Source organism: Coturnix japonica, chromosome 18 (genome assembly GCF_054131305.1).
Source record: "Coturnix japonica strain WE chromosome 18, WE-NBRP24, whole genome shotgun sequence".
NCBI lineage: Eukaryota > Metazoa > Chordata > Aves > Galliformes > Phasianidae > Coturnix > Coturnix japonica.
Genome location: NC_140680.1, coordinates 11,587,406 through 11,614,775, shown reverse-complemented (window position 1 = coordinate 11,614,775; position 27,370 = coordinate 11,587,406). Strand labels below are relative to the sequence as shown.

The following is a 27,370-nucleotide window of genomic DNA, read 5'->3' as shown; positions in this document are numbered from 1 at the left end:
CTCTGATTGCGCTTCCCTCTAACTAGAAAATAAAGGTCATATTTCTTGGAAAGTGTATACATAAAATATGCAAAATAATATGTTTCCTTCACAGCCAGCTTTATTCTGACGGTTGCTGTAATTGCTTTCATTTTGCAGCTGTCTTACAGGTACACTGCACACTTTTAGTGATTGTTTCTTGCAGTGTGTTATGGTGCTGCCAGTGTTTAAGAAACACCAAAGATATGCGGGTTCTGTGATCCTATTAGCATACAAAAGGGATTTTCCAGTCTACCTTTGCCACCTCCTCACTGTCTGATAACACTCTTTTCCCTGCAATCAATTCTGATTCCTCCCAGCTTCCTTTCCTCAATTTCTGAAAACTAAACCAACAACCCTTCCTAATAATATTCCTAATATTCTACCCTGGTAACAGTCCACACTTCAACGTACACATACTAACAAGCATTAAAAAGCTGCTCCTGCAGCAACTTTTACAACAATTCCATCACTAAATAACAAAAATTAAGTTTTTTCACCTGGAAAAGCTTGCTCCAAAACAAATGCAAGCATTTATTAGTTTATTTACAGTGAGTCCAGGCCAACATGGTGGCAGCACAGGCTCAGCGGAGCAGCTAAGTTAATGGACTGGAACTCAGAAAGGGCCGAGTTCAACCTTAAACTCAGCTAAAGATTTCCTGATGGCAACTTCCTCTTTCCAGGGCAGGTAACATCTGAGATCAGATCACTGGTTTGAGTGCATGGAAGGTCCAGATCTTCAGTGCTTAAAGAAAACCCTTATAGTGGCAGAAAGCCACGAGCATCATGCAACTACTTCAGCCCAAAGGCAGGTCAACCCCTGAGCTCTGCACACCACTCAATGCCTCCTGTGTTCCCAGGGAGAGTGTTGGTTCTCCTGCAGCACTCTGTGACTATTCAGCTCTGAGATATCTAATACTTTATATTCTAACACACCTCTCTTCTATTTGTCAGTGAAGGGCAGTTAAAACTGCTATTAAAAACAAATGGCATTCATTTCCTAGCTTCTGGCCACTCTTCTAGAGAAGATTTGTTCTATATTTCGGTTCAAATTAATGGTCATCATATCATTGAGGGTGAAAAATTTCAGAAATATATCAGGGTAAAATCCAAGACAGTACAGAAATGCTGGCTTTTCTATTTATTTTTATTGTTCTGTTGATGGTGGCCTTCTCTCCTCATTTATAGTAATCTGCTACTTAAGTGCTCATGATTTAATAATAAACACACGTGAATGGGACATTGTAAAACTAATGAACTTGTGTATTTCTGATGCTGAGAATTACTGTCACTAGGCTTTTACACAGCAGATATAGAGCTATGGCCAAGGTTAGCTGGTGTAAGGGTCAAGCCCACCCACTAGAAAGGCTCCAGTGAGACTCCGGGAATCTCTTGACAGCCAGTCTGTCTCTTATCAACTATTTTTTTCAATCCACAAACTCCAGAACTCTCCTTTCTGAAAGCTGATTGCTTCATTGATTATGCATCTTTTGAACCTTGGTGTCTTCCTGAAAGCAGAAAATTTTCTTTGCAAAGGAATCGCTGGAGCTTACTGGACTGGAAACTTTAGGGATAAGAGATCAAGGTATAAATGGTTCCAATTCTGAGCAGATCTGTGAACATGACTTAGACCTCTGCTTCTGTGGCCACAGACTGAAATTGTAAATGGCAATGAGTAGTTTTTGGTCGCTTACCCTTAACCACTGAGTTACAGAATATCTGGAGTTGAAAGGGACCCATAAGGGACCCAACTCTTGGATATATTTGACTTTAGAAATGAAAAGAATGATTTTCATTAACAACTACCCCCACACTTGAGTAAATTAAACCATCTAAAGAGAAAAAAAAAAACACAAAAAAACATAAATCCATCTAAAAAATCTGCTTTTGAAAATGTTACTCAAATCATCCATGAACTACAAGGCTCTTCCTGTTTGTACACAAACTCAATTGCTTTTGGAAGTAAGTAAAGGGTGAGATGCAGATGGAGCAGGAATTTTTCCCGCATGAGGCCAATTCTTCTTTGTAGCAAATGGGGAGTGGAAAGTTCTCTCAGAAACCTTGAGACATGCCAGAGAAAGAGGCAGATTCCCAGAAATTCTACAGAGCCCTTGGCCTTCACAATGCCAGCATTTCTACACCCCCCTACACACAATAGGCAAAAAGTGTAATGCAAACATGACCAGCCTCTCTAGTGTTCCACTGTGACTTACTCCACCTTCATTACAATTACTGCAGTCAGATTAGATGATCTTTGAAGGTCCCTTCCAACTGAACTACTCTATTCTGCTCTGAAGGATCAGCACTCAACACCTCAGTTGGTCACACTGCTCAGCAAGCCTTGTTTGATAATAGTCTATGATGCTGACCCTACATTCCCCATCACTGTTATATATATCCAATAATACATAACCAATTTTCAGCATAATAATAATAAAAAATAAAAAAAATGGTATTTGGGTTAGCACCTGACAAGGATCTGAATTAATCCCATGTTCTTAAGTTAGTACAAAGCTATGTACTTCGTATCCACTTCTTTATTTATCTCAGTTTTTCCAGTCCTAAAATAAATTAGTGTCAGGTATTTAATTCCTAAGTTGTGACGTGAAGCAGAATTCATTTGGTGCTCTTCAGTACCTGAAGAGATTAACAGGTAAAGGATTCCCCAGGGAAACACCGACCAGCGTGGTGCTCCACTGGCTCAAATACTTCCGGGTGCAGTATGACTTTTCAATATAATTCCAAAGTGAACTTAGAAGTAAAACATATCCATGTTTCTATATTTCTAATAATGTTCTTTCTGGAATGTCAAAGCTCAAAATTTAAGAAATAACTGCTTTGTAAGTGCATGATGATACACTGCTTTGCACATGGGAAATAGAGAAGTCCTGTAAGCACAGAGCTGACACTGGTAAATTTCTTCCAGAAATAATTACAAAGTCCAGGATTTCTCTGTATATACGTGACTTTGATTCTTAGATGGCACATGGACTACTTAGAGATCACGTTACTAAAGTTAGTTGCAGTTAATGGGGGAAAAAAAGGCTAAAATTAATGGGTCACTGGGTATTTTCTTCTGAGAACTTAAGTACTTAACAGTAAGAAAAAAACAGTTTACAGCCAGGTGGCTTGAGGGGATATTTTGTTGAACACTGATTAAAAATAATTTCTTCTAAATGAGACCTGACCACAAAATAGGTCCATTAACGAGCAGGGACATTCTCACCAGAAAGGAAACTACGCTTGATCGACTCCTGCACCGCCCACAAACCCCAGGTCTCTTTCACTCTCTCACAAACTCTCCTCTTTTACTTTTTCCTTCTTTTTCTCCTCTCCCCTTTTTCTTGCTCTTAATAGCAGGGTAAATAAGCAGCAAGTGATGCTGAAATGTTTTCGGCCAAAAACAGAGGCCAAACTCCTCTGAGAAAACATTTGGCCTCTGTGGTTTTGTAATATGTTCCAGAACACTGAGTTCACTGAAGAACATTGTGAAAAACTCCCATCGGCTGGAGTGATGCTGGGGAATGTTACTGTATCCCAACTTCCAATTGGTCCATTTCCTGCAGGCCTTGTTTAAAATAAATAAATAATAAATAAAAATACAAAAAATAGAAGAAGAAGGAAAAAAAAAAAAAAAAGAAAAAAAATAGAGCTATGTGGGAGTTAAAACAAGTTCTCATGGGAAAAATGAATGGTAAGAAATTCTAGCTTTAAAAGAAACAGCTAATCTGCTACTTTGATTGTTCTTCAAAACTTACAATGAACCAATAATCCTAATTAAAAACACTTGGCCTCGTTCTCTAAAGCATCATAGCTTTTTCTATGCTTCGTTTGTACACACCATAGACTATTAGTTTTTTTCTAGTGCTCACTAACAAAGTGCTGACTTTGTTGGGATGGCTGAGCTAATTTCGTGAACTCAGTGTGAAACCTTAGCTAAACAAAATTGTGGTAATTTTCCTTAATTTGTAAAAGTGATTGGAGTGCAAACAAAATTTTCCTCTTGGGTCAATCCTATAATTTTCAATTAACTAAAACTAATCGGCAGGCGTGTACTGAACCTGCATTGTGTTTAAAGGGCTGGAAGGCACTTCTGAAGGTCAGGATGCGTTAATTGTTTTTATTTTAGTTTCATTTCAGTTCAGGCTGCCTGTAGAAGGATTGAATAAATGCAAATTGTGGGAGGTTCTATTTCAGTCCCAACAGCATTTCCGTACCCAACATCACTCCATAAAAGCTGCATGAGTATAAGAAATGTCCATATATCGGATCACCTTTGATTTTGTCATTGTTGTTTAGTATTCCATAACTTTGGTTTATTGAATGATAAATCACGTGTTTCGAACACTAACCTGAAAAGGCATATATGGAAATATTTTCTCTACTGGGACAATTTATTTCCACATTCAACTATCTGCTTTTAGGCAAGCAGGCTAAACTGCCTTTCTTCTTTCTCCTAGAAAAGCTACATAACAGTGATCTGAAAAGAAAAACAAAATGGGTCTGAGCCATTTCACCATTTAAATTGCATAAAGAAGTCCCCATAAATTTCTTGGCAAAGTTGTGAAGGGTCAGGTTTCCTCCCTGTCTCTCACTTCACATCCACACTTTCCATTTCACTGGCCAAACTGCAGCCAGTCCAGTGGCTCACCAACAAGCAGAAGGAGAGCACAGCTTACTGAATGAAGTCAGGAAGGGAAAGGATTCACAGTGAAACTGTCCAGAGCTCCAGCTGACATTTTCATGTGGTGCACGCAGCCAATTTGCACCAGCTGGCAATCTCACCCTTTTCCTTTTTCTTTTGTTCCAGCACATTCAAACCCTAAGTAACTTTATGATATGATGCATTATTGTTCAATGTATGAACTTCCCACAGATCGTTGAAATCATATTACTCGCTATAAATGCACAGCAAAGTCTGCTGCTTAGAGAGCGAGGCAACACAGGAACATTAAGACCCAGGGAAAATAATAAAAAAACACCAAAAAAATAACCAGCACATAAATCCCAAACAGAGGAGAGAGTATTTGGAAGAAGATAAGAAAGCTTTATATGCCACCTTTGTTCACCTTGTACTGTGCTGAAGAAATCTAATGAGAACTTTGTTAATCAATGAGAGCACAGAAGTCCATCCTCTGCCTTGAGCCCCTGTGTGTACATTCACAGCTGGATAAATGTATGTGCCCAGTGTAATTCAGAATGATCCACACTTATGCACGTATTATTCTTAAAGTTTCAGGTGCAGTCAAGGATGAGGTGATGAATTGCACTGGATTGTTCTTCAAGCAAACAGTTACAGAAGCAGCAGTCCTGTCTGCACCATGGGTCAAACAAGCACATCCAAACCTGGACCAAGTTGCTAACTCTCAAAGCATGCATAGCTTCCAAGGAATCAAATATACAAGTGTTTGTTTGTTTGCCTTAAAAGATAGCCTGCTACCTTGTCTATTTCCCATGCCATCTATATTACTACTGAGAGTGATTTAACATCGACATTACCTGTAATGTCTTAGCAGTTTTGTCAATAACTCTTCAGGCCAGAGCATCCTACTCAGGGGTCTCAATATGGGATGCCACCCCAAAACACAGCAAGTCATTATGTCTGAAGCATCGACTGCAGTGAAAGCCACATGGCGCCCCGCAGAAACAAGTATGTTATAAGGAAATGGGAAGGCAAACAGGCTGCTGCTTTCAACACTTGCCAGGCCCTGCTACAACGTGAGATGCAGATATTCAGCATGACTATTTCTTGGAAAGCAGGTTCGTGATCATACTATGTGTTGTTTGACTCACAGCTCCCAGGTAAAGAGATGTCCTACAGCAAGGACCAACAAGCAAACAACCCACACAGGTATGCCCTCCAATTCATCTCTACAACCCTCCATTTCAGAAATTCAACTTTATATTGATATCTTCAGTGACGTGCTCAGCACAATGGTTCAGCTTTTAATGATGAAAGCTGAAGCCCTAGCGAGCATGATATATTGACTACCCTATTACTCCACATTATACCTGACACTAAAGTTTCCTTACCTGTGTAAATGAATCTTCCAGGCGTTCCCTTGCAAAACTGCTTAGACTTGTAGGACAATGTGACTTCTACAACCCCTGGGATATGTCGGGGAGGCGTCTGTACACGGATGGCATGAGGAGTAATCAGCTGGAGGAAAACATTGAGAAAAGAGGGGGGTGGGGGAAAAAGCACTGTTAGATGCTGAACACTTCTTTAATAACACTTTCCTCTGAGATCACAGTAAACAAGCTTTGAAACATGTAATTAACCTGTCAATGTTTGAATACAATCACAATGTAACCCACACAAAAGCCAGAGACTACAATATTTACAAGCATTCTCCCTTCTCAGCCATAGCAACATTATTTCTGTTTTCATACATGGCAAACACTCACTTCCTAGTACAAGCATTAGCCCTGGTTTAATGCAACAGCTTTAGCTTACACCAGCAAGATGCTTACATTTGCTCAGGTGAACTCTGGGGTCATGGCAGTGTCCAGCAAATCTGACTGATAAATGATGCATGGTTCTGCATGTGACATCTCTTCAGCTGAGATTGGCTGCCCAGTGCAAGCCCAGGCAGGCTTTTAAAACTGATCCCCAGCTGACATCTGCACACCGCAGAAGCACCATGTGCTGCAGTTTTAATTAGAGACTCTTCCCTATTCATTTTCTGGAGGCATAACTGATTACCGCAGAAATGCAAAGTTGGGTTTCTGAAGGATGTCGGATGTTTCCTTGCAACTGATCAAAGCCCTCAAAAGAAGTGTACCAAATATAACTATTTACCCATTAGTTCCAGTTTGCACCCACTGCAATGGCTGACACACCTCTGAGAGGTCTCCTCCATGTGCAGGTAATAAATAGAAAAACTATTTATTAACTAGATAAGAGGACTAGCACTCCTGGTACTCCACACAAAAGGATGGGATGGGTCAGTGCTTCTCATCTTGGACTCAGTTAGGATTATGGGCTGGACCTAACACATAACCCTTGAAATTCATATTAAAACCATTGCTCTCCCCATCACCGAAATGCTATTTCCTCACTCATTCTGCCCCCTCAGACAGGAAAAGTAAAAAAGAGGTACACAGAAAAAGTGCCATGACTGTATCCAGCAAACGAGGTACAGCTCTGACACATTCATCACTCTACCCTTGGACACCTTAAAACACAACCAACCAAGCCCACAACCACCCTTGACAATGATCTAAGCCACAGGTACCCTAAGCAGACAATAACTTAGTGCTGCCAACTGACTTATGTCCTGGATTAGGGAATAAAATTTAATACTATTGTTATTATAATCATTTTAATCATTTTTTGCCAGGAATTAAGAATTTCAAAATCACAGTAAGATCCTATTAAAAAGAAATGAGGCTTCCAAGCAGGTGTTTGTTTAGGGCACAGGACTGTTGCTGCAAGCCTATATCACAAATTGCCAACAAAGCTAAAACTCCCAAAACAAACAAACAAAAAAGAAACAAACAAGCAAAAAGCCAGAGAAGGAGAGGAATGTCTGTCTGAAAGCCATCTGTGTTACTGCAGGAAATGGCATTCACAGTAGGAACTTCTCCATATTTAAAATAAGAAAATTAGGGTTAGATCAAGTTGAAGATTAAAAACAACACTACCAGTATCAAATATTCCAAATGTTATTCAGTTCCACATAAGCCACAGGATCAGCCCCCAGCTCATGTCATTTTAGAAATGATCACAAAGAATTGATGTCCTTGTCTGAGAGCTCCAAAGAGATCTTTGAAACTGTGATTTTAGAACTTAGTTATTTTTGAAAGGAACAGGCTTTTTTTCCCCAAATTACTCACTCTATTTACTGGTCAAAACAAACAGTTCTAAGGATCCCTTTTACTTAAACTGAGTTGCCTTAAAGTTGAGCTTACCAGAGTCATAAACCTTTGGTTAATGCTAGACGTGCCCTCGATCATCAGCAGAAACAGAACAGTAATTTATTTCCATGGTTTTAGATACCTCTCTGTTAGCACAAGCTGCTTCCTGTTAGTATCCACCTTTCTCCAGCAAACCAAGGTAACAAATTTATATGCTTAACTATAGGAAGCCAAGCACAGCTGAAATAAATCCCACCCTCAATAGTTCTACTCAGCTGGGTGGACTGGAGAGATGAGAAAAGATTCATGACATTTGTAGGGGAAAAACAGTTGGAAAAACAACCAAGGACTTTAATACTGAAGGTTAATGTGCTTGTCTTACTGTGCCTCCACACCTCTCGCCCCCATTCTGGCATGAGCTATAAGGGCAGCTTCTGGTTGTATCTTTGAATTTCCCAACATTTACTGGTCTGTCACCACTTTAATGTTCTTTAAACATAATTTGTGGCATTTTCCAATACTCATCTTCACTGGTTCCCAAGAAACGTCTGACCTATTTATGGTCCATTGTTACAGAGAGCTGGGGAGAGTTAAGCAAGTTTCCTGGTTTGTTCTCCACAAACAGTTTGGTTTTCCTTTGTGCTCTGAAGTAAATAAGTTTAACTGTGTTTAAAACCACAAATATACAATACTGTCGCCCACACATTCCCAAAGGGTGAACATTATGTCTGAAGTCCTATGGTTTAGGATAATCAGTATATATTTTATTCCTCTATTCTCTGGAACTGAAGCCTGGGAGATGTATATGGAGAATACATTTTCCTCTTCCTTTAGCTTTTTCTCCTTACCATCTACCACTGACCACTATCAGGGATGCTGGGCTGAGCTAGAAGAACCTTTATTCTGGGTTAACATTTGGTTCTCATGCCCACAGAAGGAACTAGCTAACTTGGTTACATTCCAGTATTCGCCTATATTGTCGCTGGCTCAAGCAATTGGCTTTAAGAGACAAAAAAAATGTCACTACACTTAGAAACCTGTCCTCTGAATCTGCCTCTGGTCTTGAACTCTGTTTCCCCAAGACCATCTGTGTGTCACCCTGAATCCATTTTGCAGTCACTGGGACTCAAGGCTGCTGCATGGATCTGGGTGCACAGCCAGAGCAAATCCTCCCCTGATTTCAATGACTCTAAGATTATGGGATATTTTCCTGTTGAAGTGCTGACCTGCGGTGTGACCTGGGGAACTCCTGCCATATTTTGCTAGCACATTTTCTCCTCTCACACCTACGCAGACTATACCTTTTTCAATGCACAGTCTGACCAGTATTTGCACACAAAGCACCTGGAAGAGGTAAGCTATTACAGTCATGTCATCTTAAACAAAAAGATGCCACTTCCGGAGGGCTCTGAGACCCAAAGTGTTGAACTTCTTGAGAAACATTATTATAGTCACCCTGTTGCTTTCAGAAATATCTGCCATTGCCCCACTGCCAAACACAACACATAGAGAAGATGAACCTCCACGTCTCACCCAGTGTGGGCACTATGATACTCTAACCTCGGGTGGAAACACACATTGCATTAACAGACAAGGCATGAAATAGGAATCTGTCAATAAGAATCACCTACATTTCTGAGCATGTGTTTAGATGTAAATCCTGAGCAAAGCATTAACTTGTGATTTGGAGATGAACCAAACAACCAGAATCCCAGATCCAACTTCCTTTCCCAATCCAGTAATTGGCAAATTGAGAACTGGAGTTGGACAAAAAACTATCAACTGTACCCTCTTCCCAAGGGATTTTCAAGTGAATTGGTCTGGTACTTGGCATCCGTACTATATGTTTCATATAAACTCTAACTTGTCCATTGGGACACACTGTGGATTGGATTAAAACCTGAGTTAGAGGTATACAGAATGGACAGAGGTGCATGTCGTTCAAAATCTAAAACACATTTAGTTTGTGTACAACACGCCTCTTTCTGTGGTTTGCTAATATATTCTAGACATTCTTCTGTGATACAGCATCATTTCACACTCTTCAGAGTGCCAGGTTACTTTCTTTTTTTGAAAAGTGACATTTTATAAGGAGATGTCATTAATCTGAGTCACTCGTTTACTTCTGCGTGCTCCAGCTCTGCTTTGTGGTTGGGGAAATGGTGACAATCGGTCATAAATTTAACTTGGACTCTGTGTGAAGAGGACTATTAGGACAGGAATGACCAAAAAAAAATCCAACAAACTGAAGGTAATGAATGGCTTTCAGTAGGAACGGGACCCTTAAGGTATCTATTTTCAATAGTGACCGGTGGCATCGCGTGCCTCCATGCTGGGCACCCAGAGGCTGATTAATAAGCCTTGGCTTTCAGAATGAGGGTGCCTACTCGTTCTTTAAAAATGAGTCAGACCTCCAAAACAAGCACTGAAAAAGAGAGACTTCCAAAATCAATAATAAACATGAGAAGCAAAACAAAACAAAAAAAAAACTGTCACAGAATTTTGATTCAGCAGCTTAAAAATAATAAAAAAATAATAATAAAAAATGAAGCTCTGTTTTTGTGCTGTACAAAGGGAAACGAGCTGATGGTTCACTGCTTCATCTTCTCTTAATATAAAAGAAAGAAGTTGTTTCCAGCTGACTCTGTGCAGCTGGAGGAATGTTCTTGGCAGGAAAATGTTTGAAGAAATAGCTCATTTTAAGCAAATATTGTGGAATATTTATAAGAAACTAATTTTGTCTTCACGATCATGTGTGCTTGCTCTGAAACTCGACTCTTGGAATTACGGTCCCCCAGTAACAGAGGATTTTATCAGCAGCTCAGATTTGGGATATTTGCAGCAATGTGCAGCGCTGGGTAAAAAACTAAATAACAAATCCTCTTGTTTGTGGACTGGGCAAAGAGAAAGGCAGAGACTATCTGGCAAACAGACTATTTGCTGGGAGTTGTCTGTTCAGATGCAGCATGTGAACACAATATACCAATACCGTTTCTCTGCCAGTTCTGAAAGTCCCTTGGAAAAAAATGGCATCAGATGGCTCATTTTGCTGTATTCTAAAAATATCAAGGGCTCTTAAAGTCATTTTTATAAAGTAATATGGAAGTTAAGGATTAATTGAACCCACTGGCTTAGGGTATCTGCATTTCTGCACAAAATTAATGTGACAAATTAAGTTTTTATTTAGTTCTCCCTGGCTGAGAAAGGTTGTAATTATGTTAGAGTGTTTACAGCTAAAATATATGTTTAAATAATAAATACGTGTTTCAGAAACCATTTTAAACCTCCTTTTTTTAACAGTGTACTCCATTTCAAGCATATAAATATTTCAATTATAAAACTTGAATACATGTAAAATAAATTAAAAATATATTATTTACCCTTCAAATTATTTATAACATATGCTGCTTGACATCAACAAACACACCCTTAAAGTGAACAATGTTTTTTTTTTTTGGTTTTTAACTTTGCTTCTCAATAGTGGTAGGATTTATACTTTAAATATCCATGCATCTCAGGTACTTACATGGGCTTTGCTATAATAAAATCTATTTATTTTAATAGAGTAATATAAGTAATATAGGACCTTTATGATAATTATCTTCCCAGCACCTCTCTGAAGAAGGTGACTAATCTTATTACGATGTTGGAGAAAGGGAATTGAACTTTAAGCATATTATGTGATTTGCCCAAGGTCCTATGCAAAGTCTGTGGCAAAATGATACTTAATTTAGACCTCATCCCCCAAACTACCCGCAATTACAATTTGAAGTGATCCTAGACAAATCCATGTGAACATACTTCACAACACTCATTCTTTTCCTTTAGTTTCCTCCTGTCAAGTTTCGGTTTAGATTTTATGCAGCCCAGTTAAAACCATGTGTTGTTTGGATCCATGAAACAACGGGGAGAAACTGAGAATTCTTGTTGAATTCAATTACAAAATAAGTGGTTTGATACCAGGTCTGACTGGCAGCTTGGGATGGGCCTGTTCCAGGCTTAAAACTGTACTGATATTCAGAAAATAGGTAGTACAAGTCTACACTATTAAGGTAAAGCAAAAATATTCTTCCTGAGTACTGAAATATGCCAGACATTTTTAGACGTGGGAAGGCAAATGAAAGAACTTGTTTTGTACTTCGTATGTGGCTGGTGTGTGTAATTCCAATTATTTATACACCAATATCACTTAGGGGTTATTTGTACAGCTGATGCCTTTCGGTACTTATTGTCCATGTTTGTCTGCTTCTTTCACAAATAATTTCTTTTCCCCTATACAATTTTCTATCATTTTCATGGGTTGACTCAAAGCCAACTTGTAGCCCATTACAGCATTCACAGCAACAAACTGACTTTGATCTGGGCCCCATCTATAGCATTATTAATTTTATGACAAGGATTTGTAAGCACCATCAACAATGTTTTGACCAGCACTCACTTACCTGGGGTTAGAATCTGCCAATTAATGGCTTCCACTAATAAACAGAATCAAGCTTTATAATGAAAGATCCAATTCTGCAGTACCAAAACCAGAGCAATTTCCTCCCAGCCTCTTCACCTTTCCTTTTAAAATGTCTGTAGCTGTAATGGCTTCAATCTTTACACACAAAATGCTCACACTGGACCCAGGGGGCACTTTCATGATCACATAAGGGTTTCAGAATAGGGCTCATTTAGAATATCTCTTTTCTGGAATGTCCTTTCATCCACACTTGTCCTCAAGTTGAAGAATGAGATAGAGAGAGAACCCACAAAGCCCATGAAGGACATTAGAGGACACTCTTCATATGGAATAAATGCTGCCATATGTGCAATGGAATCAGTGGGGAGAATTCACTGGATATTAATTAAGCTATAATATTGATTTAATATCTGTAAGATATAAGGCAAAGGATCAGAAGCTCCTCATGTCACTAAGCAAGAATTGCTCAGTTTGGAAAGGCAGGTCTGTCTCTTAGCTTATTTCAGTACTACACTCCTAGAAATATTGTTGATTTTTTAATAAAACTTCCAATATTCTCTCAGAAAGCCACATAGGCAAAACTTAAACCTTTCTTTGAGCTGCCTTCTCATGCCAGTGAGGTCAGTGGGAACTCCACCTGCACATGGAAGTGGCCATTTGGGTGGTGCTACCTGGGGTTTGACATTCTACAGACTTTCAAGGAATATCAGACTCCATGTCTAATATTGTGCATGGAAATGAGAGGACTTAAGTAGCTAGGAGTAGCAGCAACACTAAAAATGGATGAGAAACAAAGAAAGGCAGGTAAACTCAAGCTGTAGAGGACCCCGGTAGATATAATAAGGCTGTATTTTTCATGTGGATACAACACTGAATATACACTTCCAGGACATGCCATTCAGAGGTGCTGAATTTCTGCATTCTCCACTCTGTTGAGCTGCAGCTACAAGCAGCTGGTTTCCCAGGAATGCAGGATCACTTAAACGTTTGTTTCCTGTGGGCCTCCAGCTATTGTACTGCTAAACGCAGAATTATTCACACAGACATTTATCCTTTCCTCTTCTTGGGGAAAAAGAAAAAGATACTGAGCAAAATTCAGAGCCAGCCAGAGGAGATGCAAATCCCCTGGCTATAATGTAGCTCTGCCACAGGTACATTTGACTTAATTATTTACATAAAATTGAATGAGGAAACTATTCACATCTGAACATTTGTTGCTGATTTAGCATGTGGCATAGAAACAGGACAGGCTAGCTGTAAGCTAGACAAAGCTATTAGACATTACCATTCAGACAACACCTACCTCACTCCAAACCAGCATGGTGCCGAAGATGACCTGTAACCCATCAAAGAAATTGTCTCCTATGATGATGACAGTGGCACCTCCTGTAGTCCATCCTTCACTTGGACTGATGGCTTTGATACATGGTGTAGCTGCTTTTCAACACACATGAAAAAGAGAAGTATTCTGCCGTTAGAACCAGATTTTAATGATGGAAGACTTGAGAAAAATAAAATAAAAGGAGCTTTCATTTTTCCCCCCTTGCTAGCACAAAGATTTCAGCAATTGTGTTCTTTTCAGCACATGTGCATGACCTCCAACCATATCTTTGGAAGTTATTTTTAATTAATTTGTTTGGGTTTGTTATCCACATTAAAAAATAATAACTTTTATAACATCAACAGAAAAAAGATAATATATTTTTATATGTAAGTATAGACAGATAAATAACAGATCACTGTATGATGAGCAGAGATCAACCAGAAGTTAGAACAAATCTCTACCTTTTTTGTACACAAAATGAAGAACGTCTGAATTAATAAAACAACCTTCAATGAGCTCACTTTATTATCCATCATAACCTAAATTCATCAAGGAAACTCCCAGAAATATGATGGAAAATAATGGCTAAAAGAAAAAAAGCATAGGGTGTAACCCTCAGCATTTCTTTAAGTTGTTTGCAATTAGATCCAGGTTGTTCTGGTATTAAACCACCCTGCCCTGCTTAATGCTTCAGCAACTACAGGAAAAAAAAACACTTCACAAAACCAGAAACCACCATTCTGCCACCTCGTCACTCCACTTATGTTGTGTCTACTGGGTAATTAAGAAGTGTGTGCAATGCATTTCGCCTTATTCATAGAGTCTGTCACCACTTTCATGAGCCACTTTCTTGGCAACACATGTACTAAGTGCCTCCTGAGGGGATGTTGAAAACTCAAGCAGAACTTAAAGGAGCAAGCTCAAATCTAGGTGTAAGATCATCTGTATTAAGACTATGAAAGCAGAAGCATTGTCAGCTTTATATACTAGTGCAGTAGGGCAATAAAAACATCCACGGGCTGATTCTCCTCTACTGCAGTACTGGAGTACATCAGAATTTAACTGTGTTGAACCCAATGGAATAACACTACTGTATAAACAACCCGAGTAAGCCAAAAAGACCTGGTTAATTCTCAGCTGTCGAGACTCAGGTTGGCAGTGTAGGTTGATGAAAAGAAATGAATCCCACACAAATGCCACCTACTTCTCCTTGCTAAAACTACAGGAGAGAGAATTATGACTCCACACCCTTAGATATTGCTTTAAGTAAAAAGGGTATCTGAATAACTTCATTAGCTACAAGAAAGAGATACCTTAAGGAGCATCAACACTCCAGCCTTAGAGCTGGAAAGACACATTCTTTCCTCTCAACGTGAACCACTCCTGAGCTCAGAGAAGAGTCAGACTCCATGGAAAGCACAAGAGAGGCTGCCACTGCCTGCACTACAGCTACAATGTCATTCCGGCATCAATCAACATGACTTCATTAGCTGTGTATATATCTGCACATACACCTCTTCTTGCAAGTTGCTGGCACTTGGTTGTCCACTGTCACTTAATCAAAAGGCTAGTGGAGTTGCTTGTTTGGTTTGTAACGTTGCGTATTTGCGGACATACTCAAGGGAGAGCTTTCATAGACTTAGTAAAGAAGAATACAGTAGGAAAATGGGGGGATACGAAAGTCACCCGCATATTAACACAACCCTTGCACCTATGAATTACTTAACATTGCTGAGTGGTGCTACAGCCCCTGCCTTGATTTGCTTTAAACATAAGGACAGTAAATTCATTAATTCACAGAAATATGCCTTAAAATGCACCAGACATAAAGTGCTAAAGAGACACTGTGCATCTTTATCATTATCTAGTGAGGTTCTGGTTGGTTGGAGTTAATGCCTTCCTTCAGCTCCTGGGCAGGGCAGGCAGCACAAGAGGGAGCTGGGAAGGGAGCTGGTGAGTCACCCTTAGTAGTGTTTCTGGGGACTCTGCTGCAGACTTGCACCACCAGCAATGGAGAGCATTCATGGTGAGCAAACAGACCCTGTTCCCACCTACAAAAGGTTGTAAGTGTCAGGCACAAAGTTTTCCACTACTTCAGCTGGGGGGGATGCCAGCACCAGTGAAAAACACAAACACACACATGCTGAAAAAAAATCATTACTCTGCTTCAAACTTGGCAGAGCACAGCCATTAAGTTTTACATGAGCTAACAAAAGAAACATCCTAACGTTACCATCATGAAAATGCAGCAAGCACACAGAGGTAACTCCAATATGTTTAATTTGGATTCAAGTTACTTGCATAAAAATGTGCATAAAACCATTGCAAAGTCCTAAACCAAATGCTTTCCTTTCAGCTGAGCTCACAGCAATGGGTTTACAGTGAAAGCAGCCTTTCAAAATGCCATCCAGCCCTTTCACAGAATCAAACCTTTTCATAAATAAAGAATAAAATCACTTCCAAATTACACCCTTTCTACTATTTCCAGTTGATTGTGGACACACACACCACCATAAAACCCAAAGGTAACCATTTTCCCATGTGTTAGAGAACAAGTTACTTTGCTTTAAAGACTATAGGCAACTTTTTTTTTTCCTAAATACCAGTGAATAAAAACTGTTTGAGACCATAACCCATTAACAGAAAACATATGCAGGCTTCAAAACTATAGAATCAATTCATCTTTAAAATGAATGCAAGACACTGTTGTGCCATTGCCAGTCCACAATGAAGGTCTGTGATCTTTGCTGTGGTAGCTACTGCAAGGTGCAAGGCTGCATGTGTTGCCTTGTGTGTTTGATTTTTATCTTTCATAAATGCTGCATCGTGATGAATCTGCTGGCAACAGCCCAGGACATCTCCTCTGAGGAGGAAAAGCTCCACTTTTTTCCTTAAAATGAACATCTCTGTAAAGATTGGAAGGGTTACATGAAGGTGTTGCCCCACAAAGGAATCACAGAATAGAGCCACACAACCACCAAGGTTGGAAATGACCTCCAGTATCACCTAGTCCAACCATCCACCTACCACCAGTATTTCCCCATTAAACCACATTCATCATCTAAACGTCCTCTAGGGACGGTGAGTCAACTGCCACCCAGGGCAAATATAATCATAGAATCATTAAGGCTGGAAAAGACCTCTAAAATCACCTAATCTAACCATCCACCTACCACCAATACTGCCTACTAATTCACATCCCTAACCCATACTGCTGCTTGTTTTTGGAGGCATAAAACATATTTACACAATGACCACTTTATGACAGCTAGTGTTGTTTGGAACGTTGATCTCAGTAAATTCTTTGCACTTCCCAGATCCTTTCCATGGAGCACCAGGAAGGAGGATGGAAGAATCGGGTTCCATTTGCCAGCATCACCAGTGGAAACATCAGGAGGATGGCAGTGCTATGACCTCAGCTCTATTTATGCCTCAGGTACACACGTCTGGTCAGCTCAGGCCCTCAGCTCTTCATATTTCTTCTGTTAATCATCTGGCAACTTACAAAGTGCTGTCTGGAAGGTGTTTACTTCTGTGCAACCCTAGTAAAACAGAGCTAGGCAGGATCCTCTTTTCATTGCGAACCTCAGCTCTTCTACATTTTGTTTTTGGTCCCAAGAGAAATCAAAGTACAGAACATTTTAGGAACAAAGTCCCAGAATCTCCATCTGAAATTAGCTGTAAAGCTCTTAACATTTCCAAGAAAAACAAAATATTTTGTTTCAAAATATCATCGCATCAGATGACATTAGGTAACACCAGGGCATCGTTTCTAAAATGCTGTTCTAAAAACAAATGGAGAAAAAGGTTACATCAAATTTGTGTTCTGTAGAACAACAACAACAACAAAAAAAGAAACTTTCCAGATGCAAAATCTTGCCATTATCCATATAAAGGGTGATAGGTACCAACTCAGCAGAATGGGAGCAAAAGGGAAAAGTTTTGTGCTGCGTGTACCAGTGGGTTCCAGTGTTCCTGTGCTCCCCTAGCTACACATATACAGGGGATTTTTCTTCCTTCAAACGGTGACAATAAAATGATTACCCCTCCACAGTTTAGCATAATGGTTCAGAAATGCTCGTGGCATATTGCAGAGTTAAAGTGGAAATTATTAGGTAGCTCTTCTTTGTTATAATAATGATCACTCCACAAATAAAAGCTCTTCTCCCAAAGGTACTGCAAGGCACAAAATGCTAATTCTCAAGATTATGTGTGCGCTTTTATTAAATATTACTATGCCCTGTCTGTTTGAGGGCTTCACTGCTCTGATTGTTTTATGAGTGCCATGTTAATGTCAGCCCCATCTTGCTAGCAGCAGGCACACATTTTAGCTTTTGTATGAGAGTTGATCAAAGGCCGCGTGCTGAGGGAATTGCTGAGAAAACACGGACAAGCGATAAAAATCTAACAGATTAATTGGTTTAAATTTCATTTCAGAGCGTTGAACTTTGGCTCAGGACACTAATGCTATGTTACCAGTCAGGGCCTAATTACCACATTTCCAATTTGCCTGTGAACAATGCTTGGAAAAAAGAATAATAACGGTCCTTATAATACTAATAACAATAATAACAAAGCAACAGCAAGAACATCCCATAGCTTCTTGTATACTTTCAGTAACCAACTTTGTGTGCAGGCAATTGTACGAGGAGATCCCCCCTTCTGGGTATAGCTACCTGCCTCAAACAGCAACTGGAAATAGGAGCTGAGCATCCGAATCCATCAATTCAATGAGCTACTGGTACAAGTCCCCCCTAAACATTCATTAGATCCATAATGAGGGACCCACATCTATGAACAGAGATAGCTTTTTATCCCCCGACAGAAATGATCTATTCCACTGATAGAAAACAGAGGCAGGGGAAAAAAAAACATATTTACCACAAAGTTTATGGGTGGCCTTGGGAAAGGGGTTAATTGAGCTCAGAGGTACATTTCCACTGAGGTGAATTAGTGGGATGCACAGCTATCAGCAGGGCTCTGGGACTGCTCTTCTTTAGCTTCTGAAATGTATTTGTGCTATGATTAATATCCAGTTTGTGCTAGTGACTGTAAGAATGACCTCGCCTGCAGTCTTTATCATGAAGTGTGGTTTCATTCTCCATTATTCCATAGATGAGGCTCTGACAACAGTTCCTGCATCACAACAGGATTTTAAATGATGAGGTACATGCTTTTATTTTTCTTCTCTTTGGGGGTATTGTGACATGCAAGGAAAGCTGCATAAAGCCAGTTAAAATTGGGACTCCAGAGAAACACAGAATTTATAACTCATCTTAGAGAAAGTACTGGAGTTAAATTTAATTTTTTATCTCCCCCCCCCCCCCCCGGATCAAACATGATTCCAGGCTAACTAAATGCATGAGCCACAGATTAAGCCCCAGCTTATGGGCCTGATCCTGCAACCTGTTAACCACTTTCACCAAACTACCAATTTTCAGATCAAGACAAATCAGTATTAAGCACTCAAAACCATGACTTATTCAAGTTGTGTTTCAGCAAACCACTTAAGTGTTTGTAAGCGCAGCTGAAGAAGTTGGGGAATAAAGAACTGAATTTTAAAGGCAGTTGAGCAGAGCTCTGAGCAAAGCTGTCAAGAGCTAAGTAATGAATATGGAAATGGGTTTTCCCATTTCACACGGATGCAGTAGTACAAACTCTGAGATTGCTACAGCTTTTCTGTGTTGTCTGATTTACCCTCATGTACCCCTGAAATCACGTAGAGGTTGCACCTCTGAGCAAGGCAGCGCTCACAAATGACTTGAGCCTAAATTCCTTTCCCATGGCATCAAGAGCTGAAGGCGTACACTGGAGTACATCTGATGGACACTTGTTGGAGTGCTTAAGGCCTTTCTGATCAATGTTGCTAGTTGGCAAGGTCCAGAGTGGAGCTGTATGCAGTGAAAAGCAACTAAAGTTTACCATACAGGTCTATATGGGAGAAGCCCACAGAACCCAAAGGGTTTGTCACAGGCACTCCATAGAAAGGGACTGCAGCAGGTTTATTGGCTTTTTTTTACATATTGTACCAGTGCATTAAGTCTTCATTCTTAAGCTAAACAATGCATTTGCTGTTTATCTTAATAAAGCGATGATCTTCCTGCTTTCCTTTTTCATACCACAGCCTGCTCTCTCTCCTATTCTCTCCTGACAATAAGCAGCTGCTGTGCAGGAAACAGGGTAACAGAGGTTTCCCTCCCGAGGAGATAACTCATGCAGCTTTATGCAATGCAGGCATGAGGATGTATTGCCCCACCGCCCCTTCCTTGTAGCATCTTGATATTTGGGACTTACCATTTGCAAGCTTTAAAGATTACAACACCCTGCTGAAAATGGAAACCTCCCTCTTGTTTTGTGATGCCTGCACTGGGTGAAATCACTGAGCCAAAAATACACGCATGGTGCAATCCCTCCAGGTGGAGGGAAAGGGAGGGAAGGTTGCCTTTGTTTCTGTTTTCAAGAAGTTAAATAAAAGGTATTGGCTATGATTTTCTCCCTGACAGTTTGGATGCTCAGTTCCCATCAATGGGAATTGAAAACGTAAATTACCTGGTATAATATCCCACCTCAACACCTAAGCCATTGCCTCTTTTATCCTTGCTGATGCCTCAGCTAGCAAAGATGCACTTCATTGAGTCCTCTGTGTTTTCCTTCAGAAAATCCAAAGCTTTCAGTTGTTGACCATTGCCTGAAAAAATGATTGCATGGAAAAAGGAGGCAATCCTGAATAATAAAAAGTATGTTAAAAATAAATAAATAAACCCATCCCAAACCGTTCTGTTTTACTTACCTAAAACACTGCCATAAAAAATAATAACTGTAATCTCGTATCATTGCAAGAGCTACACGTTCGTTCATTCTTTTCACGTAACAGAAAGATTTGAAGTTTATTTGTTTGGTTTTGACTTCTGGAGGTACTTCTTGCTTTCCAAAAATTAATAAAGCAGTGCGAGGCCTGAGCATCTCGCAGCCAGTCAGTAAAACCTGACCTCCAAAAGGGACTTCTGTCATGTTTGTTTGGTGAATAATAAATTCTCCAAGAAAAAATGTACTGCTGCAAAAACACTTGAAGATTTCATTATTCAACATACAGCTTCAGCCAAAATATATACATATATCAATAATATATATATACTTATTATTGAAATACATATGCTACATCAAGAAGCCTAATAATTTCATTGTGCTATTCTTTTACAGAGCGTTCTGACTTTGTATTTCAGAATAAGATTTGCATCTCAAAATTTATTTGAAAGGAAGAAAAAGAAATTTCAAGCCAATTTCAAGCTATAATTTTTGCATTCATCATTTTTTTGCCCCTAAGTTAGAAGATTATTACTCTGAGTCAGCCACAAAGTGCCAGCTGTGGCTGGCTGGGATCATGCATAGCACTAAAGCAGCTCTTCAGCTCCAGGGCTGCCCCTCTGTCACCTTGGGCAGTGTGGTTATGCCAGGGACATATACACACTGGATGAGGAGGAGTAATAGAGCACCCAAAAACATCACATAGGGCACACAAAACCTTGGTAGTGCTTCCATCTCCACAACTGGCAAAAGACCTATGTGCCAACTAGGTGTCTACCTCAGCATACGTTCCTCTATCAGGGATGGATGGGCATGCTTTGTCCCCACAAAATACTTCACAACAGGCTCCCAAATTAATGCACCTCACTTTCAATCCAAGGTATGGGGGAGCCACTCACAAAGAGTCGGGAACAGTTTTTGTTCCTGAAAGACAAGACACTGAAAGCATGTAGGGCACTAAGGTGTGATATATGCATAGGATTGCAGTGCCTTATATGAAGGTGTGCTTTCAAAGCTGCATTAGTAAAACAGTGAAAAAATCCTATATCCCTTGTTTCATTTTCAACTTCTTCCTATTGATTTATCTTCCGCTGATAAAGTTACAGGGCCCTGCTAAGCCAATATGACTATTTTAAAAACAATAAGCATGTCCAGAAAGGAGACTGCATCTGTTTAAGTGCACTAAAGTTTAAAAATAATTGCACTGATGCAATTCTTGGGTGAGAATGAAGCCAACCTTGCAAATGGAAGACCAGAATGCATAAAATAAGTCAACCCAAGTATGTCAAAGTATGGCAAAACAAACATCATCGCATAGCTCTCATACCCCAAGCCCTACTAACTGCTTGGTCCCTCAGTGCTGCTCATTGGGGTCCTGAACCAGAAAAGCCTTTTATAGGATGGAATTTGATTAACGTGAGCCCTTTGGCTCACACTGTTTTGCTGCATCTCAACCTGGCAGAAAGGCAGGTGGGCAGTATTTCTAAATTCAGGTTTTGTTTCATCATTACTTCGGATAAATTCTCTGTTTTCTGAGGATGCAGAGTGGAATCTGGTATAATACCTATCATGTGAACTGGGAAAAAAAAAAATCTTATTTATCTTCCTTAATAAAACTGTGCATCTCTCACAGTAAATCTTTCCAGAGACAGAACACAGGATAAGAGAAAAGCTCCCAGGTCACGACATCCAGCCCCTCAAAGGTGTAACAGTCCCAGCATCCTGAGAGCAACAACAGCAAGTCTCAGTGTTCAGAGGCACACAGGAATGCTATGGCCACACTGACAAGATTTAGCCAGAGATGCTCTGTAATACACAGAAATTATTGTAAATGAAACACAGAGTTCCACCTAAATCTAAATTGTCTCCACCCCAAGCTAAATATTAGTACTGATTAAACCTAAATCTAACCCCCAAAGTAAGCCACGACCCTCCTATTGTATTACATAGCACTAAACTAAGAAGTTTGCCTATGAGAGATTCTACAGCAAACAATTTATTTCATCTGGATAGAAACAGGAGCCCAGACTAAAATGAGTTTCTAGCTGAAGTCTCTTTGTTCAGCAGAACTGAGAAAGTCTGCCCACAACAGAGACCTTGCAGTAATGGACTTTCAGAAACAGAACAGCTGATGCAGAAACGCAAAGCAGTTGTGGCAGAGACAAGGAATGCCTATAATCCAGTTACTCTAAGGAAAACTCTAGTATCCTAGGAGTTCTTATTCCCTGCCTGATTTCTCTCACAATCACAAGCTGCTCTGTCATGCAATTTTCTGGAGCCTGAAAATCATAAAGTAAATATGAACAAGTCTAGTGGAAAATCTCTGATGCTAATCTTGGCCTACGCCGTATTTTTAACAGGCACTGAATGTGTGCGCCGGATTATCCAGATGGCCATACAGGAATCATCCTGATAGGATTAAACCTTTGAGCTGAACTCTGCTCCATCTGTTCTCACAGGTTTGCCTACCACTATCAGAATACGAATGTTCAGCCTATGTCAGCACTGTGCCTGGAAGTGCCTCTCAGCGCACACCCACATGTGTATGCACACATATCCTCGAGTACTTGATTAGTAATGTGAGATGAAGTTAGTCTGAAGTCTACCGCTAAAGAAACATATTGGTTTTATTATTCGTTTGAAGAGCAAAGTATGCAGCATCTAAATTCAAACAAAAAAGCACTTCTGTTGTTGTTCTGGGACTTGTTCAATTCATTAAACCATAATACTGCCATAAATTTATAGATGAAGGCATGACTAAATGTAAAGCAGCAAAGCTCTTCATCTTTGAAATCTATTAGCGTGTGAGAATGTATGACACAATTGCACTTTGAAGATATCATGGTTAAATATCCCAGATTAAAAAACAGCAACAACAAAACACATGCGTGCACACAGCGTTGGTAGCTGTTATGTGTGTCCTGATCCAGTCACAGGCCAAGAACAAAAAAGTAATAATCAGTCCCAGTACAAGGAAAGCTTATTCCCATTAATGTTGCTTTCTGCTTTTATTATCTATTAATGACAGTCTACTGCATTCATTATTGCAGCCTGCCAGATGCAGCAAAGATCCATATTCATCATGTGCAGAAATTGTGCTCGGGCTGTCTCAGTGACGGGTTACACAGGCTTGCCAACAGAGACCCACATCCTATGGATGGGTTTCCAGGCCATGAGCCAGGGGAAAAGGTAGAGAATGTGGTGATGCTGGAAGAAAAGCAACCCAGAGATCCAAAGGCTTCACCACATTGCTGTCCTGGCCATAAACATACTACAAACTAATGATTACCTGGGGTGGGAAACAAAGTAGTTTGATCAATAATGTTGTTACTATTGTTACTTGGGAGATTTGTTTCAGGAATGCAATATAATGCTCAGCCCATGTTTGTGATGGCAGCAGGACAGTGATGGAGAGATGCACTGAATTTCAAGCACAATCCCCACCTGCCCTGCAAAGACTGAGACCCCCTTGTTGTTTCCTCCTCTGCGCTTTGTGCTGTGCTGAATGCAGTCAAGCACCCCCTCCCAGCCATTTCAGCTTTACTTGCAAAAACACCGGCATAAAAATATAGCTCATAGTATCTGTCCAGCAATGACACTACATAAAACCAGCACGCTGAAAATCTGAGCAGTGAATACCTTGGACTCAAGCCTACAAACGCTTAGAGAAGTTGTTCTTTCAATGTGTCTGATAAAGTCATTCTATGTTTATATATTTCAGGCCATATTCAGGCCACCTACCTCAGGCATTGCAGCACGTGTAAAGTCAGACTCCAGCTCCAGATGCATGAGTCAAGATGCCTAAATTAGCATCCGCTTTCTGTTACATGATGAGCAGAAACAGGCAGAAAACTCTGGATGCCTGGAGACCTGGGAGCTCCTTCTTGGCTCCCAAAAGCTCTGAGGGACCTCAGCCCAGGTAAGAAGCAGCCCTGTAAGAAATACTATGAAATACTTGGCAGCTGATACTGAACTTTCCAGTGGACACCTCTGCTTGCCCCAATGCACAGCTGGATGACGAGGCAGCACCCACAGGTCCTTCAAGGTCATAACCCCAGGAACGTTTCCTGCTGTGTGAGATATCGTTCCCCAATGAGTTCCTAACAAGTTGCTTTGACACAAAGGGTCAAACCTCATCAGATACCAGATTTTGCCTCCTCAAAGAGCCCAGGAAGATGAGTGATACCCTCACCTGAATGCACTGCAGCAAAACACACTGACCTCAAATCCCAACTCACAAACTGAAGCCGCAGTTTGAAAGATGAGCAGCTTTGTGGTCAATCCCGCAGCTTACCTCAGAGTTCTGGTCTTCCCTCTCAGCAAAGATCAGATAACACCGAGCCTATGAATTCCATATGCAAGTCCAGGTTTTCAGCAGACAGCAATGTGAGCTGTACTTGCAGTCCCCTACAGCAGGGAAGATCCAGCATATCTGCTGCCTTTGCACAGTGCAAACTGGGACCTCTGTGGGAAACACATACTGCTTTGGCATGGAGTAGGTATAAAAGTTCTGGTAGAGTGCCCACAAAGCCATAATAATAAGGTATTAAGCAAACAAAATTAATTCCGAATTTCCTTCTACTGCTAGTAGACACTTAAGTAGCAATACATTAAAAAGTACATGGGTTCCTGCATTATTTGGGATCAGGTTCTTGTAAGCATCCAGCTACCCAGTGGTTTCAATACCACTAAACACTTAAATGTATCTTCAGGCACCTCAGTGCTTTGCAAGTTTGGCTCTGTGTCCAAGAAATTTGCTGAAGGTTGCTTTGGGGTATCTACATTTTGGGCTGACAATCCGACCTGCAGAGCCAGAAGTTCAGAAAGTCCTAAGCTCTCACTTTATGGAGGTCATATATTGAACATCTCAGTGCCCCCCTGCACCTTAACTTTCAGGCCTAAATGCTTAAAGTACTTTTGAGAAGTAGATTCAAACCGGAATACTTTAGATGAGTTTTTCATAAAAAAAAACTTTTTCTTGATCTTTTTAATAAACATCCTAACTCTACCCACTTCACTCAATGAGGTCATAAACCAACACTGCTTATATTACAGTCACTTTCACACTAAAGATTTGTTTTGTCACAAGGAGAACTATAAATTAACAGAAGGAAGGTGGGAAGCAGAAAGGACTAATTGTGACACACAAAGCTTTCTGGTTATGCTCAGCAAGCAGCTTTGGCTGAGATTTTTCAAAACCAGGTTATGAAGTTGTGCCACTGGCTTTAATGAAAGCACACTTTCCCCAGTGCTATGCACTCCTGAAAATCTTGTGTTCTGGATTTCAGCCAAACACTCTCCCATTCCAGTATTAATTATTAGCAGCTTATTTTTATTCTTTATTACTAACATTAATAATTTTCAGATGGCAACTCAGATTAGAATAACCATTCCAAACAACCCACGGTGGTGGGTTCCATTCTGTGCAATGTTTTCCTGGTTTACGCTATTAAATCATTTCCTTGAAAGCAGAGGAGCTTTGTCAAACACTCATTTTTTCTGGGGAAACACTCAGCAGGCGCCCTGAGACCAACAGTAAGAGAGAGACAGAAATGATCACAGTGCTCTTCTCTTAGTTCAGTGAGAAAACAACCTCAGATGCAAAATTATTGAGTTCATTATTTGTGAAGTTACTGAATTAGAATATTCAATGTTACGTTTTGGTGGGAAATTTTCATCTATGCAAAACTTGAATCCTTAGATTGCCAACGCTCAGCTGCTTGATATCTCCGGTCATAATGAGAACAGAGACTTCTCATAAACACTGATTGCTTTGGTCTGTCCAAATACCGGGGTGCTTATTGTGAAACATGTGGAAACATCCAGATATCTGCACCATTCTTTGATAATCACGACTTTTGATGATATATTCAGATAGATTCTTAAAGGAATCACTGGTTCTTGGCCTTCATGAACAAATCACAGCTCACCAAATCCTCTCCATTGTACTCTGTCTGTATCAGTAAGGGAACGGAGTGAAAAAGCACCTTTTCTCAACATAATAACAAAGGTATCATACAACAGAACATTTACAATAGAGGAATTTGCTTAGAAATAACATCAACCCTATTACAATAACTTAATACCTTCTCATTTACTCATTTGCACACTTTGGAAGGTTATAAAAACAATGTTTGGCAAAAACTTCACTTCCATACAGTGCAACATCTAGCAAGCATTTCTATATTGCTAATGTCATTCTTCTCCCCTATGATGCTATTGTATTAATGACGCAGCAAAGCAAATTGAAATGTAATGAACGCTCATTATCTATGAATATTCATTGCCTATTTGAGTGTTACTGAACACTCTCTATTGGTAGCTGTGCAGTTTCTGCCAAACAGAGCAGCTAAGGTTTTCCTACATGCATTCCATACTCCAATTCCTCTGAGGCCTGGAAAAAAACCTCAAACCCTCAGAAAGCGGTTGGTCCAGCTCTCCAAATAAGAGTCAGCACTCGTGGTTGGTTGGAGAATTCTCATCCAAACTTTTCTCCCTTATCTGCTGTAACAAAATACAGATAGTTTTATACAAATCTCTTTCAAATTTTAATGCCAGCTTTCCCCTTTCCTTTCTAACTGAGGCAATTTGGAGTACTCAAACGTGCCTATTCAGGAGGTATTACTATGGTCATTATGTAAAAGCAACTCTTTCAAAAGGCTAAAATATTTCAGACGGTCTCTCTTAAGCCTCCTGTGCCACTGTAGCATTCATACATCCATGTTATTAGAATGTTTAAATAAGAACAATATTCACAAGCTCAAATCTCCAGCTTCACATAAGACTTAAAGTCTAATGGCAAAGCTGAAATTCTGGACTCACCATGCACTAATCAGTCATTAAAAATCTGCTTTTAGAAGATTCTTTGTCTTGTTTTCATTTATTCTCAAACTAAAAATGTA

The 27,370-nt window shown here is 40.0% G+C and overlaps 1 protein-coding gene across 14 annotated transcripts in view; it reads right to left on the bottom strand.

Moving 5' to 3' along the window:
* The window catches only part of EBF1 (EBF transcription factor 1), a 258,042-nt gene that overhangs the window by 52,387 nt on the left and 178,285 nt on the right, over window positions 1-27,370 (bottom strand). For 10 of the 14 annotated variants that reach the window (XM_085519284.1, XM_085519285.1, XM_015876221.3 and 7 more), the window contains 2 exons: window positions 13,644-13,777; window positions 6,052-6,178 (listed from right to left, as the gene is read on the bottom strand). In XM_085519284.1, the coding sequence (XP_085375410.1) occupies window positions 6,052-6,178; window positions 13,644-13,777 (261 nt within the window). The remainder of the gene's footprint in view (window positions 1-6,051; window positions 6,179-13,643; window positions 13,778-27,370) is intronic. The other 4 variants (XM_015876220.3, XM_015876224.3, XM_015876222.3 and 1 more) reach the window with 1 other exon arrangement.